Here is a 16,754-nt window from a genome sequence, read left to right as displayed (position 1 = left end):
CTTGATGTCTGCAATGAAGGGCTCAGAGAGACTATTTTGCTTATATAGCCTACTATAGCCTCTTATAGACAGAAAGATAAATTAATAAAAATGTATAAAAAGGAGGAGATGGGGAGGAGGAGGGAAGATTAACTGGAAGATAGACTCCCGAAATTACGTTAATAACTTCACTTGCGTTGAATTCTTTCTATTTTTTTTACTTTATTAATTAATTTATTTAGTCCTCTTTGTTGTTTTCAACTTTTGATTGTAGTCTGTACCAGCCAACCAACTTTAGTAATTCATTAGCCTAACAAAAGTTAATAAACATGTCTTTTGCCCTCAAGGAGGTTAGTTTATATTTGCACCTAACTTGGTTATCTAAGTTTTAATCCAGTAGAGATATTTAACAAAGAATGAAAAGTAACAGAACTTTGCTACCTCAAACTTTAAAAAAGTAAATGAATAGCCTATGCTTATGAGAAAGTTACATTATGGAATTATTATGGAAGTGTGATTCCTGAGAAAGACTCCATTAATCTTGTATTCATATCTCTAGAATTTAATCTCAACGATTTCTCATACTGCACTCATATTTGGCAAGAAGAATCTGTGAACTCACTTCAGTCAACTCATCACCATCTACTTATCATCTATTATGAATGATGACAACCATAACATTTAAAGTTGTTAGGTGAGTTTGATCACATTAGGGGGAAAAAAAACATTGGCAAGAGACAATGTCACAATCCACAATGGCCTTTGAAACTTTTCTTTTTTTGGCCTGGAGCACACTGAATTTAATAAACTGAGAGAGTTTTTTTTATTATTTATTTTTTTACTTATTAACTGTAAATTAGGTTTTTTTTTTTTGTTTTTTTTCCTGTTTGTTTTGTTTTCACAGCCGGCTCTTCTTCAAATGAACTCTACACAGCTGCCTTCCTGTCACTTCCATGGAAGTTCTGTAAGTCATAAACATCACATAAAACTGATTAAATGTGTCTTTACATCCACTTCTGAAGAAAAGATGATTAGCTTGATCGTTTACATTGTGTGAACTTCTTTCTTACCATACAGAGAAAAACAAAATATTTCCCAAAGCAAAATATTTCCTCATCCATGAATAGGCCTACCTGAGGAAACAAATAAGGTACAGACAGTTTTCTTTGCAATCGATTAGATAAGTTTCATTAAAAATGATTTGCATAATATTGTGTTCAATAAAGAACTCTATTCTTAAACTTTTAAAGGAATAGTTCACCCAAAATTAAAATTTGCGTGATGTTTTATCAGCTGTTTGGACTCTCATTCTGACGGCACCCATTCACTGCAGAGGATCCATTCGAGAGCAAGTGATGTGATGCTAAATTTCTCCAAATCTGTTCAGATGAAGAACTCATCTACGTCTTGGATGGCCTGAGGGTGAGTACATTTTCGGCTGATTTTCATTTTTGTGTTAACAATTCCTTTAAAAATAAAGGTTTTAATTAGAAACAATAAGGGTGAGCAATGAGGAGAAACTTTTAACCTGTTTTCTAGTTCTTTAGAAAGCATCAATGTTCTGGTGCTTTGGAAATACTTAGAAATGAAAACATTGATCTACAGAACATTTCATTTGAACTTTCCTAAATTCCAAAAATACTTAAGAAGAACCTTTATTTTGAGTGAAGATTCATTTTTCGCAGTAGTTAAAGGTTTCTTGACTTTAAAAAGTTCAGAGTAAAAGTTTAAAGTTTTCAGAGCAGAGTATTGGTTTCTAGGTTCTTTAAAACACCACCACATAGATGTTTTTCTAAAGAACACAAGAATAAAAGGAACTTAAAAGGCATTAGGCTATAAAGCCATTTTTGGTTCTAACTGGAGCCTCTTTTTTATATATATGTAAAAGTTGATTGAAAACAACTGTGTGCTGTTATATGAAGAATGAAAGTGAAGTATTTGTTTTGTCCTTGACCTGAAAAGCAATTGTTTTGATTTTCACCACTCTGTGCCTGTCAAATCTGTGCATGTTCCCATGAAAGGAAACGGACATCTGAGAGAAACAGAAAAAGTGGAAGGTACTAGAAAGATCTGGGTTTGGATATGTGACAAATGAGCTGGTTTAGATAGATACTCATTATTCGGTTGGCACTATTAATAAGGTACAGTCATCAGGTCATTATATGTGATATTCAATATTTAAAACAAAACCGTCTTTAACATTATATATAAGTGTGAGGAAATGTTTCTTGAGTAATCCATCATTGTGCTGGAGAAAACTAGCCATGAAAGAAATTAGACTTTGCCTAATTAGTAGTTGTGCAAACAGCCCCTGGAAAGCCCCAAAGTGTGTTTTGTAAAGATAACAGTAATGATTAGAATGATAAATATGAGGGTTGATCTGATGAGTGATTTTCTGTATTGCCAGTTTAAAGATGAAGATATGAAATACGATAACTGTTGAAACAGACACTCTCAAGTGAAACTAAAGCATCTGCTGCCAAATCAAAGAGTTGGCTTGATAAACCTCTTTGAGATGAAAATGTTTTGCAGTTTCCAGCAAATACATGACTGAGCTAAACCTCATTTGAACAGATGCCAAGTTAAGCTCTCCAAACACTCTGGTAACAGTAACCACATTGGCAGACACATAGCTTTCAGACTGACTCCTTTTTGTGTAGCCTAACACCCAAAAATTGCATCCCCATTTATTTACCGTCTTGTATTTCCAAACCCGGATGACTTTATTTCTTCTGTGGAACATGAATGTTTTTCGGTGAATGGTGTTGCAAAATATCATCTTTTGTCTTTTGCAGATGAAAGAAAGTATACAAGTTTGTAACAACACGAGGGTGAGTAAATGATGACAGATTTTTCATTTTTTAGTAAACTGTCCCTTTAAGCAGTATCGCATTAGTAAGAGTGCAGCTGAAAAACACATGTGATTCAGTCTGCTCAGAACTGTGATATTTCTCAACACTTGGAGAACTTTTTATCAACCTTCTGTTAATCTGAAAGCGAATAGCTTAGTTTGCACAGTCAAGATCAACAGCGCCCGATCCAAACCCTTTTCATTTTTTGGTAATGATCAACTCTCATCTTCAATACAAGCCCTGACAAATCAAATGTCATAGCAAACCAAAGAATGAAAGAGGACTGCAGGCGTTGGATTTCAACATTATACACCTCATCTATTCACAGTAAATACAGCTGATCCTGGAATTGTAACTTTCAGCTGACAGCAGACAACCTCCCTAGTGCAAAAACAGAGGCTTAAATCCGGGGAGCTTTTGAAGCTAGTTGAGAGAACTTGATTTTATGTTGAAACGCTGAGTCTCACATACAGTATGAACACAATGAGATAGTTCCTCTTGTGGACTGAAGAGGGCAGTGGTGATCTGGTAGTTTCTCATAACAAATATGATCCATGTAATCTGTTATGTCATTTATAATTTACTATAGGACTATTGTCTCTCTCTCTTTTTTTTTTTTTTTTTAAGAAATTTACAGAGATGAAGTTTATTCTTAAAGGGATCATTCATCCAAAAATTCTGTCACTATTTATTCATCCTCATGACTTTCTTTCTTCTGTGGAACTCAAAAAAATATATTTTGAAGGATTTTCACTTTTTTTGTCCCATTGGCTTCTTGTATGGGCAAAAAATACAATGGAAGTCAATGGGGACCGAAAATGTTTGGTTATCAACATTTTTCAAAATATCAGCAAAAGAAAGAAATGCATAAAGGTTTGGAATGACAGGAGGGTGAGTAAATGATGATAGAATTTTTAGGTTTCTTTCTCAATTTGCATGATAAGAGACTCATTAACTGTAATTTATAAACTGTATTAACTTATAAACTCTATTAGCATGGCACTTTATTATCTGATTAAACTAATAATAAAATCCTGTCATATGTTTTCAAATGGATTAAGTGGTTAAATATTTGTAAAAAACGTATGAATGGCAGTTACAATTATTTTGCCATTTCTAGTGACTAAACACAACTAGTATAGATGGCATGGTTAAAAACAATGTGAACAAACAGATGAAGAAACATTTAGAACAGGAGACACGAGCCAGTAAGATTGCTTTAAAGTCTTTACTCACCTGTTTCTCATGGATCGCTATGATCTAAGATGCTCTTTCTAGGCTATATTATCCGTTTAGAATTTGAATAAATTAAAATTATTTTCATGCTGCCGTTTTCATATAAATGTGGGATTCCCCTTTTGGTGGTTGAGGAGAGACCCCCCACATGATTGTAAAGCGCTTTGGGTGTATTGCAATACACAATAAAGCGCTATATAAATGCCTCATTCATTCATTCATTCATGTGGGATTCCCCTTTGAAATTGCAATGATTGATATAGGTGATTACCATAGTAATAGATCAGGCGAAAATATGAAATGTTGAAATAAATGATTAAGTCTACAGCACCCTCACTAATTTCAGAAGCACCCTTAGTGATTTGATTCTGGAACTGGGCCTGTGCTGATTAGAGTTAGATGTGATAATTCACGTAACCACGAGTTTAGTGTGGCAAATCTGGTCCAGTTTTACTCACGATACTGTGACTGCACTGTGTGTATTACAAGAGTGTATGTTAGGCTAAATTTAGAACCATCTCATCTTTCTTATCTGATTAACTCTAAACTCTAAATTTCGTAGAATTATTCAGGAAATCTAAACCCAGTGAAACCACTTACTGTATTTATTTATTTACTGTATCTATTTACCAAGTAAATATATATGTATGCATTGCCATACATTCTTAGAACCTATTTTTGTTAGCTGGGTTTTTAGGTTGTTTACTGACCTAAATCATAAGAGACATTTTGCCTGTTTTATGGTCCGTCTGAAATTCGAAATCTAGCTTTTGCATTCATCAGTTTGACATAATTCATGTTGTGTATAGGTGTATTTGTACAGAACCTAATGAAACGAGGGTGCACTAGCAGTTCAGCGGTGTCGGGTATCACGTTCATTTGCTCTAATGGTTAAACCATGAGGGGATTTGCTCCCTAATTGCTTGACTGCAAACCGATGCCTGCAACAGCACCCTGATATGGGCCATTGATGAAAATCGGATATCTCATTCCTCTCTGGTTCTCCTTCAGACTCACACACAAGTACACACACAGGTCATGCCATATGTACCACATGTGCTTTTTAAAAAGCAGCATGGCCTAGTTCGTCCTCGCTGTAAATAAACTGACCTCACCTTCAGCACAACATTCACCCTCAGGTAAAACACAACATGAGAATGAATCCATCTGCTCTAACTCACTTCCATTCACGTATTGTGAATGGAACATGTATTTTAATGTTCTTATTGAGAAAGATAAATTTATTGTTTGAGTCACTAATCTTAGAAAGATTATACTGTGTCTGAGATAAGTTCTCTGTGAGGAATATTTCACCCAAAATGATCATTTTGTCAAAGATTGCACTCGGTCATGTTCAAAATGATTTTGTAAAGTAAATGCAGCAGAAAGGTTTGTATTTTCTACATTCAATAAGTTAGTTCAAGTAAGTTCAAGGATATTCTACACTTGTACTCAATTTCAAGCATATAGGAATGAAAGCTCTACATTAAAATGATACATAACTGTAAAAAAATCTCAACTCATTTGTTTTCTTTTTTGCATGGGCTTTTTTGAGTTCTACTTGCTTCCATTATATTATTAGTTCAAATACTTTGGACAAATCAATCGGTTAAGCAGATTTATTTATGTATTTATTTGCAGGTGATTATTTGTCATTTATATTGATTTATAGTTATCAAGTATTGATTCTAAAGTATATAAAACCTTAGATTTAGAGTTTATTTGGGTTCTTTTCAACAATATAAAATTAAATAAAACATAAAATGAAATTAAGTTAAATAATATCTACTTAACTGCACAATGCAGGTGTTCGCAGCATGCACCAGGACAGTTTCTTACAGTTTGCAGTGGTGTTATTTTGTTGATGTTTTGCAATTAGATTTTTTTTTTTTTTTTTTTTGGGACATCTACAGTTTATTTTCTACTCTTTTTTTTTTTCCTTATAGTTTCCTTTCCTTTATACATTTTTTCTTTGAAGCTTGAAAGTCAGTCTACATGCATTATAGTTGCACTGAAAAGCATCAGCAGTTTTCAGAATATTTTTTGCTCAAGAAAAGGAAAAGTCAAAAGAAAGTCATAGGTTTGAGGCGCAATAAGGGTGAGTATGACAGATTTTTTGGGGGGAGGGTGAGCTATCCTTATTTACCAATTTTGTACCAATTTTTAGGCCAGCGCTGTTTAACAGCCGTGATGTTAACGTTGAGCTCCAAGATAATTAGGATCCTCTGCCTGTTAAGAGTTATCACATTAAACCCAAATTGATTAATTGAAAACGTGAACCCACAGGGAGGTTTCAGAAGTGCTGTATGAGTGGCTTCCATCGTTGTGCTTCCATAAATAGGCTTAATAATTATTCTGTCCCCTTTGCGTCATGCAAACCCCCCACCCTGCTTTCCCGACAACAACCCTTCAGAACACGTTATGCTTTTTTGCATTTGCGTTTATTATGCCTTTTTCATTACCTCTAGAAGGAAACCGTACCGGATTTGTTTTGGCTTACGCATTAGTTTGTCTTCCTTATTAGGGGACATGTGCATTCAAACTTTTCAGCCTTGCTTGTTTTTAAGGAGGGGGATTACATAGCGACATAATGCACTAGGGGGCACACAGTCAAATTAAAAACACATAAACCAAGTGCACATCTCTCCTCCACTCATGCGTGAATGGTTTCCAAAAGTATCTTCATTCCACTGAGTCAGCCCTGCATGCACAGGGATAGGGTAAAAAATAAATATATTAATGAATGAGATGAGAGAATAGTGTTTTAAAATGCATTGCAGTCTAAATTGCATGGAATGCAATAAGAATATCTGTGACCTCACAAACAAAGCATTTGAGTTCAAAGCTGACCAATTAACCTTTGTCAAACAATTTGAATTCGAAGGCCCAGGCAACATTTTTCTTTGTATTTTAATTTAGTTTAACTTGACAAACTAAAATACCTAAAAATTAAATTAATAGACAATTAATAAAAACTATATAGACATAAAAATGACAAATTTACTTTAACTAAAATCAAAATGAAATAGAAATACAAAAATATTAATAAAAACTATAATAGTAGCTATAGATACTAAGACCTTGTTCCACTGTCATTCTGGTTTACACATGCTTATGTTTTATAATGTTTAATTTATGCAACTGGGACATCTTCATTAATGTTTTAGAACTTTCATATTCACTAATTTGTTTATAAAACTCATTACCTGAGCAACACATTGTGCCTTTGTGAAGCTATTTGGCTAATGATGCCTTCATATTTGGCTGAACTTTGCGGCACTGATGTGTTTATACAAAAGCAGAAGTGTACGACATTCGGTCCGTCAAAAACTCATGGGTCTCAAGTTGCTGACTGTTCAATTATTAACCCATCACATGAATGTTTCAGAAGCAGCAAACAGTGCCAATAGACGGGGGTTAATTGAGAGGGTGAGCCGTGGCCAGATAGTTGACTGGCAACATCGTTCCTGAAAAGAGCACACAAATGCTGCTTTCTGGTAAGTGCTTTGGCTGTAGTTTCTCAGTTGAATGCCCTGGAGAGTTTTGTTAAGAATTTCTTAACAGTTGCTGAAGTAAACATACAGAACATATTGCAAACAGGAAAGTCTGAAAAATGAGCTGATGGAATTGAGCCATCAGAGACTGTAAGATGAGCACTTGAAATTTTAGCCTAAATGTTATCAAGTGGAACAACAAGTACTTCAGTCTCAACTAGTATTTTGACTACAGGCTCATTTACTAGGGAAAAGACCTGCTGTTTAAAATACTTTCTATTTTCCCCTAGAATGCACATAAAATTGATTTGTGCTGTGAAATGAGACTTGAGTGCATGTATGATTGCACTAAATTAAGCATGGAATATTCTTAAGATTTGCACTATTGTTAAAATGTGTGTGTGTGTGTGTGTGTGTGGTCAAAAGTGACATCAAAGATATTCATAAAGACATTCATAAATCACATAAATATACTGTGCACTTGGATGGGTTAATTGCAGAGCACCAATTTCGAGTATGGGTCACCGTACTTGACAATACGTCACGACTTCTTTTTCACTTTCATTCATCAAAAAATCCTAAAAAATGTAGAACGGTTTCCACAAAATATTAAAGAGTACAACTGTCTTCAGCATTACTAAGAAATGTTTATTGAGCAGCAAATCAGCATATTAGATTTCTGAAGGATCATGTGACACTGAAGCCTGGAGTAATGATGCTCAAAATTCAGCTTTGCATCACAGGAATAACATTACATTTTAAATATATTAAAATAGAAATATTTTTGATCAAATAAATGCAGCATCATGCATAATAAATAAATTAGCTTAATAAATCTTACTACCCTTAAACTTTTGAATAGTAGTGTAACTGCGCAACTAAAAATGAAATCTCACAGCTAAATTAGGTTTTTGCATTTTCTACAGAAAGAAACAGTGCATTTGTTTCAAGAAAATGTATGAGTCCAAAGTTTAATACTTCAGGGTTAAAGATTTGTTCAAAACCTCTTGCAAACACCTGATTATAAAATACCTATACCTAAAGCGCATCTGATAAGTGTGATAATGTGGCATATGAAACAAAGTCTTTTTTTCTGTTTACTGGAGTGTGAGATGAAAACACATCTTGTTTTTTTCTCTCTCTCTCTTTTGCTCCCTTGAATGCAAATGGGCCAGATTGAACCCTGGGGCTTTAGTGTCCCCTGCTGCAGACAGGGAGGGGAGTATCTCTTTAAAGAAACTAAAAATTTCATCATCTTCTGCTAAAAAAAAAGTTATACACAACCCAAGCAAAAGCAAAATATCCCAAAAGTCACAGTGTTCCAGGAGTTACGTTGACACCAGGGGAGCCACGTCAATCAAAAAGAAAGGAGGAAGTGATGTGGGGCAAGAGATGGTGAGATGAAGCGAAAGATTCCATCTTTCCCTGGAGCGAGTGAGACGGAGACACAGATGTCAGTGAACACAAAGTCCCAGGAGACTGTGTGGGGCAGAAGCTCCACTTTCCAACATCTCACACACAGTTTAGACACAGTTTTTACTTCTTTAATTGGGTCCATGTATAGTGACATAATGCACATACGTGCCTGAACACCCTGCGCAGCTGCTCCAAGACTGAAGGAACGCAAGCAAACAGATGGAATTTCACGATGGTCCTGTTTGAAGAGGAAACATCTCATCTACCTAGCCAACCTGCATCCATTATGTATCTCACACAGTACGTCTTGCATCTGCATGGAAACAAGTCATTAAATGTGAAAGAAGTTTAAATTATGTAAAGATAGAGTACAGCCACTTCAGATTGACTGCAGTGTCCATCAAAACTCATCGCATGTGACTGTCCTTCAGAAAACAAGCGTGATAAGCAATTCTGTAGCCGGTACATCAGTTACAATGGATTCAAAGCGGTGGAATGTTTTGACTCATGTATATATGGCTCAAAGTCGACATTCAGAATGTTTTTTTTTTTTTGGCATTAAAGCTCTTGGTTTGAAGAACATGTCTTGCCAAAATTCAATTAAATTTGTGAATAGATTTTTTCTTCTGTTTTCAGTTGTATTACTGTGCACAATTAGGCTTACTTGTTTTCAGTAGGCTGAACACCTTTTAAGTGTGATTTCAGATGTTTAAAAAGTTAAAACGAGTGCTGTCAAATGATTAATCGAGCATTTTTGGTTACATATTACATGTATGTGTACTGTGTATATTTATTATGTATATATAAATACACACATGCATGTACATATTTAAGAAAAATGTTTATATATTTGAATATAAATACATGCATGTAACTATTTTCAAAATATATAGCCTACTGTATGTGTGTCTATATACATAATAAATATATACAGTACATAAAATAAATATACACATAGTACATATGCAAACAAAAACTTTTATTCTGGATGTGATTAATCGTGATGACACACTGAAATTTTTTTTTTTAAATTTACTTGCAGGTTTTTGCACGCATATTTTTTTTAAGTAAAATTTAAATGCGGAATTAAGTAAAATCTACTTAACTAAGTTATCTAAAATTAGTAAAGGAAATAAGTAAATTTAACGTGGCCAGGTAGAGTTTCTACTTAATTATATTAAGTTTACCCTACAATACTCAAGTACATTTTACTCACTCACAGTTTGTTAACTTTACTCAAACAACATAGCACTAAAAAAAAAAGAAAAATGCCCATAAAGCATGTGGTTAAGTTACAAGCACGTAGCAAGTAGACAGCTCATTATTCATTTTAAGGTAATATGTTGACTCAATATAGTTATTAACTGAAGGAACACCGAGACCTGAATACTTGGCACAAGTGTTTGAGTATGAATGGGTCATTTTGAGTAAAAAAATTAACTCCAGATGTCACAAAACAGCAAGTTACTTAACCTAACAACAAAAGCAACCACAAAACAGTGTAAATGCATCTCAAAAACAGCAAACAAATTACCTTATTAATTATTCATGCCCAAGTGCATGATGGGAACAACGGGATCATGACGTTGATATTTACTTAAAAAATATTTGTTAATAATAACAGACAATTCCAAGTAAAATATACTTATAAGTTCAAACTTTAAATTCTACAAGCTTAAATTGAGTACTAATATTGAATTTACTATTTTATTTAAATTCTTGCCTGAACTTAATTATTTAATCAGTGCAGCACTATAACAGATTGTCACTTGTGTTTTATACCATTTTATGTCATTTTTATATCTGTTATATTCAATACTTTTTGTTAAGCAAAACAAATGGCTCTATGTTTTTATATTACCATTAAGAGCAATTTATAAATTTTTACTCTTATATTTTTTACTCAAAATCCATTTAGAACAACGTATGTATTGTCTACTGTATTTGTTTTATTTTTATTGTATTTATAAAATTTATTTTTTGACAATATATTTCAAAAAATGTATTCTCAGATCAATGTCAGTAAACAGCAAGGTTCCCATTGTGACAACAAAAAATTTACTCCATATCTGCTATTGGGGCATGTTGTCACACGAGGTCGACCCGAACTGTTTTTATTTTATTTTTTTTGTGATGCAAATGTTCAAGAATATTTTGTAGTCAATGCTGTAAATTTTGGATACAGATAGAACATTTTCATCATTTGCTGTCAATGTCTTTTTACCAATGTCACTGTCACCTGCGCACAAGTCACGTCACACAGTCATTAATATTTTGACGTCCTTTTATTCTTCAGTGGTTTCTCGAGGCAGTTTGACGTAACTTTCATCCTGAGAGAGAGAGAGAGAGAGAGAGAGAGAGAGAGATTCACTTGTTAATGCTGAATTTTGGTGGCAGCGCGCGCTCAATGGGGTCACGAGGGACCGAACAAACTCCGCGCGAGCGACCTGTGAGATGCTCTCGCGCTCTATAAAGTCCTTCACACAGCGTTCACCGGAGAGATTTCCACCCGCCCAACGACACGTTTAAATATTCCGCCTTTATTACTGAGATACCTGACTCAACTACTTCACGAGTCTGTGGGGGGTCAAAATGAGCTCCTCGCTTCCAAAAAGCGAATCCACTACATCCCTGATCAAAACCAACCGGAGAGTCCGCACGGACCCCGCGAGTCACCGCAACGGGCACCGGCACACGGGAGGCGGCGGCGGCGGAGACTCGTGCTGGACCGAAGAGTGCGATGCCACCGCTCGAAGACCCCTGTGCCAACCGAAACACGGACGAAAAGCAGAGAGGGTCCAGAATCCCCGCGGTCAGGATGGATATTATCAGGAGGATGGACCGGAACATCGCAAACCGTCACGGCACCACCACACCACTGACCCTCCGGTCCAACTCCACGGGAATCCCCGCACCAGCAGCACACCCTCGCCGACTTCATCCCTCTCCAAGCGCTCGGAGGAAGCCGCGCTGTTCTTCGAAACGAAGGACAAGCGTCAAAGCCTCACCTCTAGTCCACCTCCAGCGCGTCAGCCCAGCAGCGCGTACAGCGGCGCGCTTGATGCAGACCTCCATCCCATAGTCAAATCAGTCTTTGGACAGGTAGGGTGACTACTGTGCTATGCTGCTAAAGCTGATTCTTGTATCTAAAGTGACTTGCTGTGCATTTTCGAAATAGCCAGTATATCTACTCAAAAACATAATGGCAACTGATCACAATCAGTACTTGATTGAGCTAGTTTCAATCAAATAGTGAATCATTTAAAATGAGTTAGATGGTTTTAAATTGTTCTATATTTTGTGCTTCATCACATGAAGTGTCCATGGACCAAGACATCAAGGCTTTTAAGATAAAATATATACCAAGAAGGGAAAATGGGACAAAATGGTGCAACAGAGTATTATTATTATAAAAAAATTCAAAATAAAATTGATATTACTAAAATATTATTATTGCAACATATATATATATTTTATATATATATTTTTTTTATATAAAAAGCATATATATATATATATATATATATATATATATGAAGTCATACAATTTTTAATTAAAAATAGTTTTAGCTATTTTGTTGTCACACTGCAGTAGGGTAACAATCAACTAATCAACTGTGAATCAACATCGCACTAATTTTCTAAACATGACAACAACAGCAGTGTAAAACAAACTGGCAAATTGTCAAACCATAATTATTATTTATGCCCCGATGCATGCTGGGAAGACAGTGAATGGGACTGAACCATAAAACCATTGGATTCACTCAATAATCTCATTATTAAGAATTGTTCAGACAGAATGATTATACCCTTTGTAAAAGAGTGTAGATATTATTCCAAATTTGTTTGTATTATTCATATTATGTTAACACAAATATGACCACAGACTATATTATTATTGAAAATAAAATAATAAAATAAATGAAACTCAACAGGTGGTCAGTGGAGAATTAAACAGAAATCCAAGCAGTTTAAAAGTCTGTACAAGTCTTCTGCATTCTAGCTCTAGAGTTTGGATTTGTCTTTGACTTTTTAAGACAAATAAAAAATGTAATGAGTTTTGAGTCACTTTATATAAAAGTTTCACTAATCATTTGTGAATGTTCTCGCTTCTAACCTAATGCTGTCCAGCTGAATTATGGTTTATGTCACTTCAGTGTGCATCACAGTGCCTCATAGAAGACGTTTTGAATGATGTGTAATTGGAGAGCATGTGTTTTCGAGGATATGATCTCTCTATGATCAGATAATGATGATAAAACTGAATTATGCACGAGGATTTGAGGATTAAAGTTAAACAGAAGTCTCAAAGATGTGCCAGGTTGAGGTCGGAGTTCACAGACAAAACAAAGCCTGCTGAGGAGTCAAATGCTTGATCTGACCCTATGCTGTCACATCTGAAGCCACAGCAATGTTAAATGACTGATGGATAACTGTTTTGTATATTATATAGTGAAATGAGAGGAGCTGCTTGTAACCGCATACGTGGTGTAATCTGAGCATCATTTTTAAATCTCTGGTTATTCAGCAATTAACATTTGAAATTATTTGAGATCTTTTGAGGCTCTACTGAAATGAGTTTTGTGACTTTTTCCACTCTCATACAATGCAAATGTAAGGGAAAAAAACTGCCGTATTGGGCCGTATTTCTACATTGTTTGTTACACCTTTATCACCTATAACATGTTCATGCACCATCATTCTCTTCTTTACTGTAATTTGATGCCACTTTCTCTTGCTGCTTTCTTTCTCTGAAGGACAATAACTAACCATCCTGCCACAGATATTAACACCCCCAAATTCAGGTTAAAGCTTCAACAGGTCAAAGACACAAAAAGGCACACATTTATCTAGCTATCTAAATGAGGACATACCATAGACTTAAACTCATTTTATATAAAGTTAATTATATTTACAACAAACTAAAACTAACTTAAGCCTTAACCCTATGCAAATAAACAAATGAACACTGCTCACACACTTGGGTGGTCACACAACTTTTTGTCTTTCTAATTTGTATGCAATACAGAACTACTAAAGGGACAAAGTGATGGTAAAAAAAAAGAGATGGGAGAAAAAATTGTATTTCAATGCTATTGTATTCTCTCGCAAAAATTTTGTGTTCCCTGTAGAAACTTTACATTTGCTCACAAATAATTTATGGTCTCTTGCCAAATTTGTGCTTCCCCTCCGAAACACTTGCATTCTCTCGCAAAATTGCACCCCCCCCAAAAACTTTGCATTTACTCACAAAACGCTTTGTGTTGGAAATAACATAGCCTATATCTCAGTGCTTTTGCGAACGCAATAATTTTGTGAGAGACTGAAAATGTTTTGCAAGTGAATGCAGAGCTTCTCAGGGGAACGCTATATAGTTTTGTAAGAGAATGCAAAGTATCTTGGGGAAACACAATACTTTTGCAAGAGAATGCAAAAGCATTGAAATATAATTTTGTCCTCCTAGCTCATATATATTTTTTTTATCACCATGCCCTTTAGGGGCTCCGTATGATGTACAAAATAATAGAAAGAAAAGTTGTAGTTTGCAAATTTTTATTAATAGCAATGCTTCTGGCTGGAGCATTATTTGTACTTTAAACGATAAATTATTTATATTTTATTCTGGTTTTGTCTGATTTAGCTGACTTCTTGAGACATTTTTGCCTCTGAAGTACTGCAAACACTCACTCACTCTAACATTCCTTCTATGCGGTATTAGTGTGGATGCAATGATTTTCATATATATGAAGTTGAGATTTACTAAACCAAAACCCTAAACCCAATCCTCAAACCTGTTGGCATTATTAGATTTAAAGCAAAACATGACTTGACCCATTTATTAGCATTGAAATTGCAAGAAAAAATAGCCAACAGCACAAATAGCAACACTTCAGATGTTGATTTTCAACGTTTCACTATATCTGTGAGCACATTTTGAAAAAATTATAGCCCAAGCTGAATACACAAGCACACGAATTAAATGAAAGTGAATTTGTTTAATTTGTATGTGAAGAGAAGGGCACTTATCTGAAAAAGCATTTGTAAAGAGCTGAGAGTGTGTTTAATTGCGCTTTCCAAAGCCCATTCAGCAGTGTCATTATAATCAGCACAATTTTGATCAGTCATTATAAATATAATACAGGTAACAGAAATCATATTGTTACCAGAAAGCCTTTTTTGAGAGTTACACCTGATAAGTTTTTTTCTTATAGTCAGAAACTCAAGATTCAGTATTGCCAGGAACCAGGTTGAGTCGTCCCAGTTTTGACACTTTTGCTTGGTTTCAAGCGCCTCCCAGGCATCATTAGTCTTTGGCTTGTAAATGTCGCGCAGTCATTTTGTCACAACCCCTCAATGTAAGAACTGCGCAAAAGTATGCGCGTTTCTTGAAGGAACATTCAGCCGTGACTGACATGACACGCGATTGCAATGTCGTACAACATGTTTGCACACGCGTGAGCTTGGCTCGCATCCAGAAAAGTCCTGCATCTTAATGCGAACGGAAATGCTGCTGTATTTATAGCACCGCCGTGTCTATTTTTTCCTCGTAGTGGATTGATATTCCTCAAATGCAGTGTTTCATATTTCCTTATGTAACATCAAGGCCTGCATACAATCCCTACAGAAATCATTCTCCGCCAGCAGGCGCTAAATATAGCAGCTCAAGACCTGATTAGAGAGGAGAGGGGAAAGCTGTCTTTTGTGCTGGAGTGAAAAAATTCAAATCCATTAGCTACCTGACACGTGGGGTTTGAAACCGTGAAACTGAAGAGTGGATTCGAGCGTAGCTCATCACCCTGTTGAGACTGATCTAATGTACATGATGACAGAAGAACATGTAGCCACATCTGTTTGCACATTAGTTTTAAAAATGGTCATCAGTGTTTGACTGATTGATGAGTGTGATTTTAATTTTATAATCAACCAGTGCTTTAAATATGCAAGCAGTGTGTTATATATAGCTACTCTTAAAAGAAGATTTAAGGTTTAGTTTAGATTCATATCTTCTTAAAGAAGATATGCTGAAATGCAGATATGCACTTTAGATGCTGAAATAGGGAATGAATGAAGAAATTAGGGCTAGAGTAATGCAATGAATCACTTCAGCATGAAAAAATTTCTTTTTTAAGTAGATATGGCCCTAAATTAAAATGTTTTAATCTTTCATCAACCTGAAAGGAAGTTTTATTTCTTAAAGTGTACATTCCTAATGAAACCCAAATGAGCTTAATTTAGCACCCTAAAATGGTTCTGCTATTGCCAAAAAAAAGCCCCTCTATAATCTGAAAAGTTTAAAAAACAATACTTTTGTTCTATATACTTTTAAAACCACTTTTAAAAAGAGTTAAAGCATTTTAAGAAATTTCTGAATAAAAAGGAACATGGGATCCTAAAATAGGAACTTTTATTATGGAATAAACAAAGAATAAGTTTAAAATCTGTAGACAGAGTTTTACAAAACCACCCCATTAAAAGTACTACACTTCTGCAAGAGGGTAAGAACAAATAGCACCAACCATAATGCTTTGCAACATAAGCAGCCGATCAGAACTATTTACACAATTACACTGGGATGCTTTAAAAAATTACATAAAAAAACATAAAAATCAGTGCAACTCAAAAATGGTGTAAAATGTGGAGAAAAATAATACTATAAAATTAAATGGGGTAAATCAGGAAATGGTTGTAAAAATTTTAACATTATTTATTAAATATAACTTTAATATAACCCAAATTTTTCTTCACATGTAATATTGTTGACTTTTTTAGAAAG

General features: G+C 34.9%; 1 protein-coding gene and 1 long non-coding RNA gene across 2 annotated transcripts in view; both read left to right on the top strand.

Moving 5' to 3' along the window:
- Window positions 1–539: 539 nt before the first annotated feature.
- On the top strand, window positions 540–1,118 carry LOC131548698 (uncharacterized). The gene is made up of 3 exons (XR_009273228.1): window positions 540–673; window positions 884–943; window positions 1,057–1,118. It is a non-coding gene; the product is annotated as an uncharacterized LOC131548698 (long non-coding RNA).
- An 8,945-nt stretch (window positions 1,119–10,063) lies between these two features.
- cabp1b (calcium binding protein 1b) overlaps window positions 10,064–16,754 on the top strand; it is a 32,179-nt gene continuing 25,488 nt past the window's right edge. Inside the window, exon 1 of the mRNA XM_058790375.1 lies at window positions 10,064–12,079. Within this exon, the coding sequence (XP_058646358.1) occupies window positions 11,570–12,079 (510 nt within the window). The 5' untranslated portion in view covers window positions 10,064–11,569. The remainder of the gene's footprint in view (window positions 12,080–16,754) is intronic.

The sequence above is a fragment of the Onychostoma macrolepis genome, chromosome 10 (genome assembly GCF_012432095.1).
Source record: "Onychostoma macrolepis isolate SWU-2019 chromosome 10, ASM1243209v1, whole genome shotgun sequence".
NCBI classification, from domain to species: domain Eukaryota; kingdom Metazoa; phylum Chordata; class Actinopteri; order Cypriniformes; family Cyprinidae; genus Onychostoma; species Onychostoma macrolepis.
The sequence above is the reverse complement of the archived record's forward strand: the minus strand, read 5'-3'. Positions and strand labels throughout refer to the sequence as shown.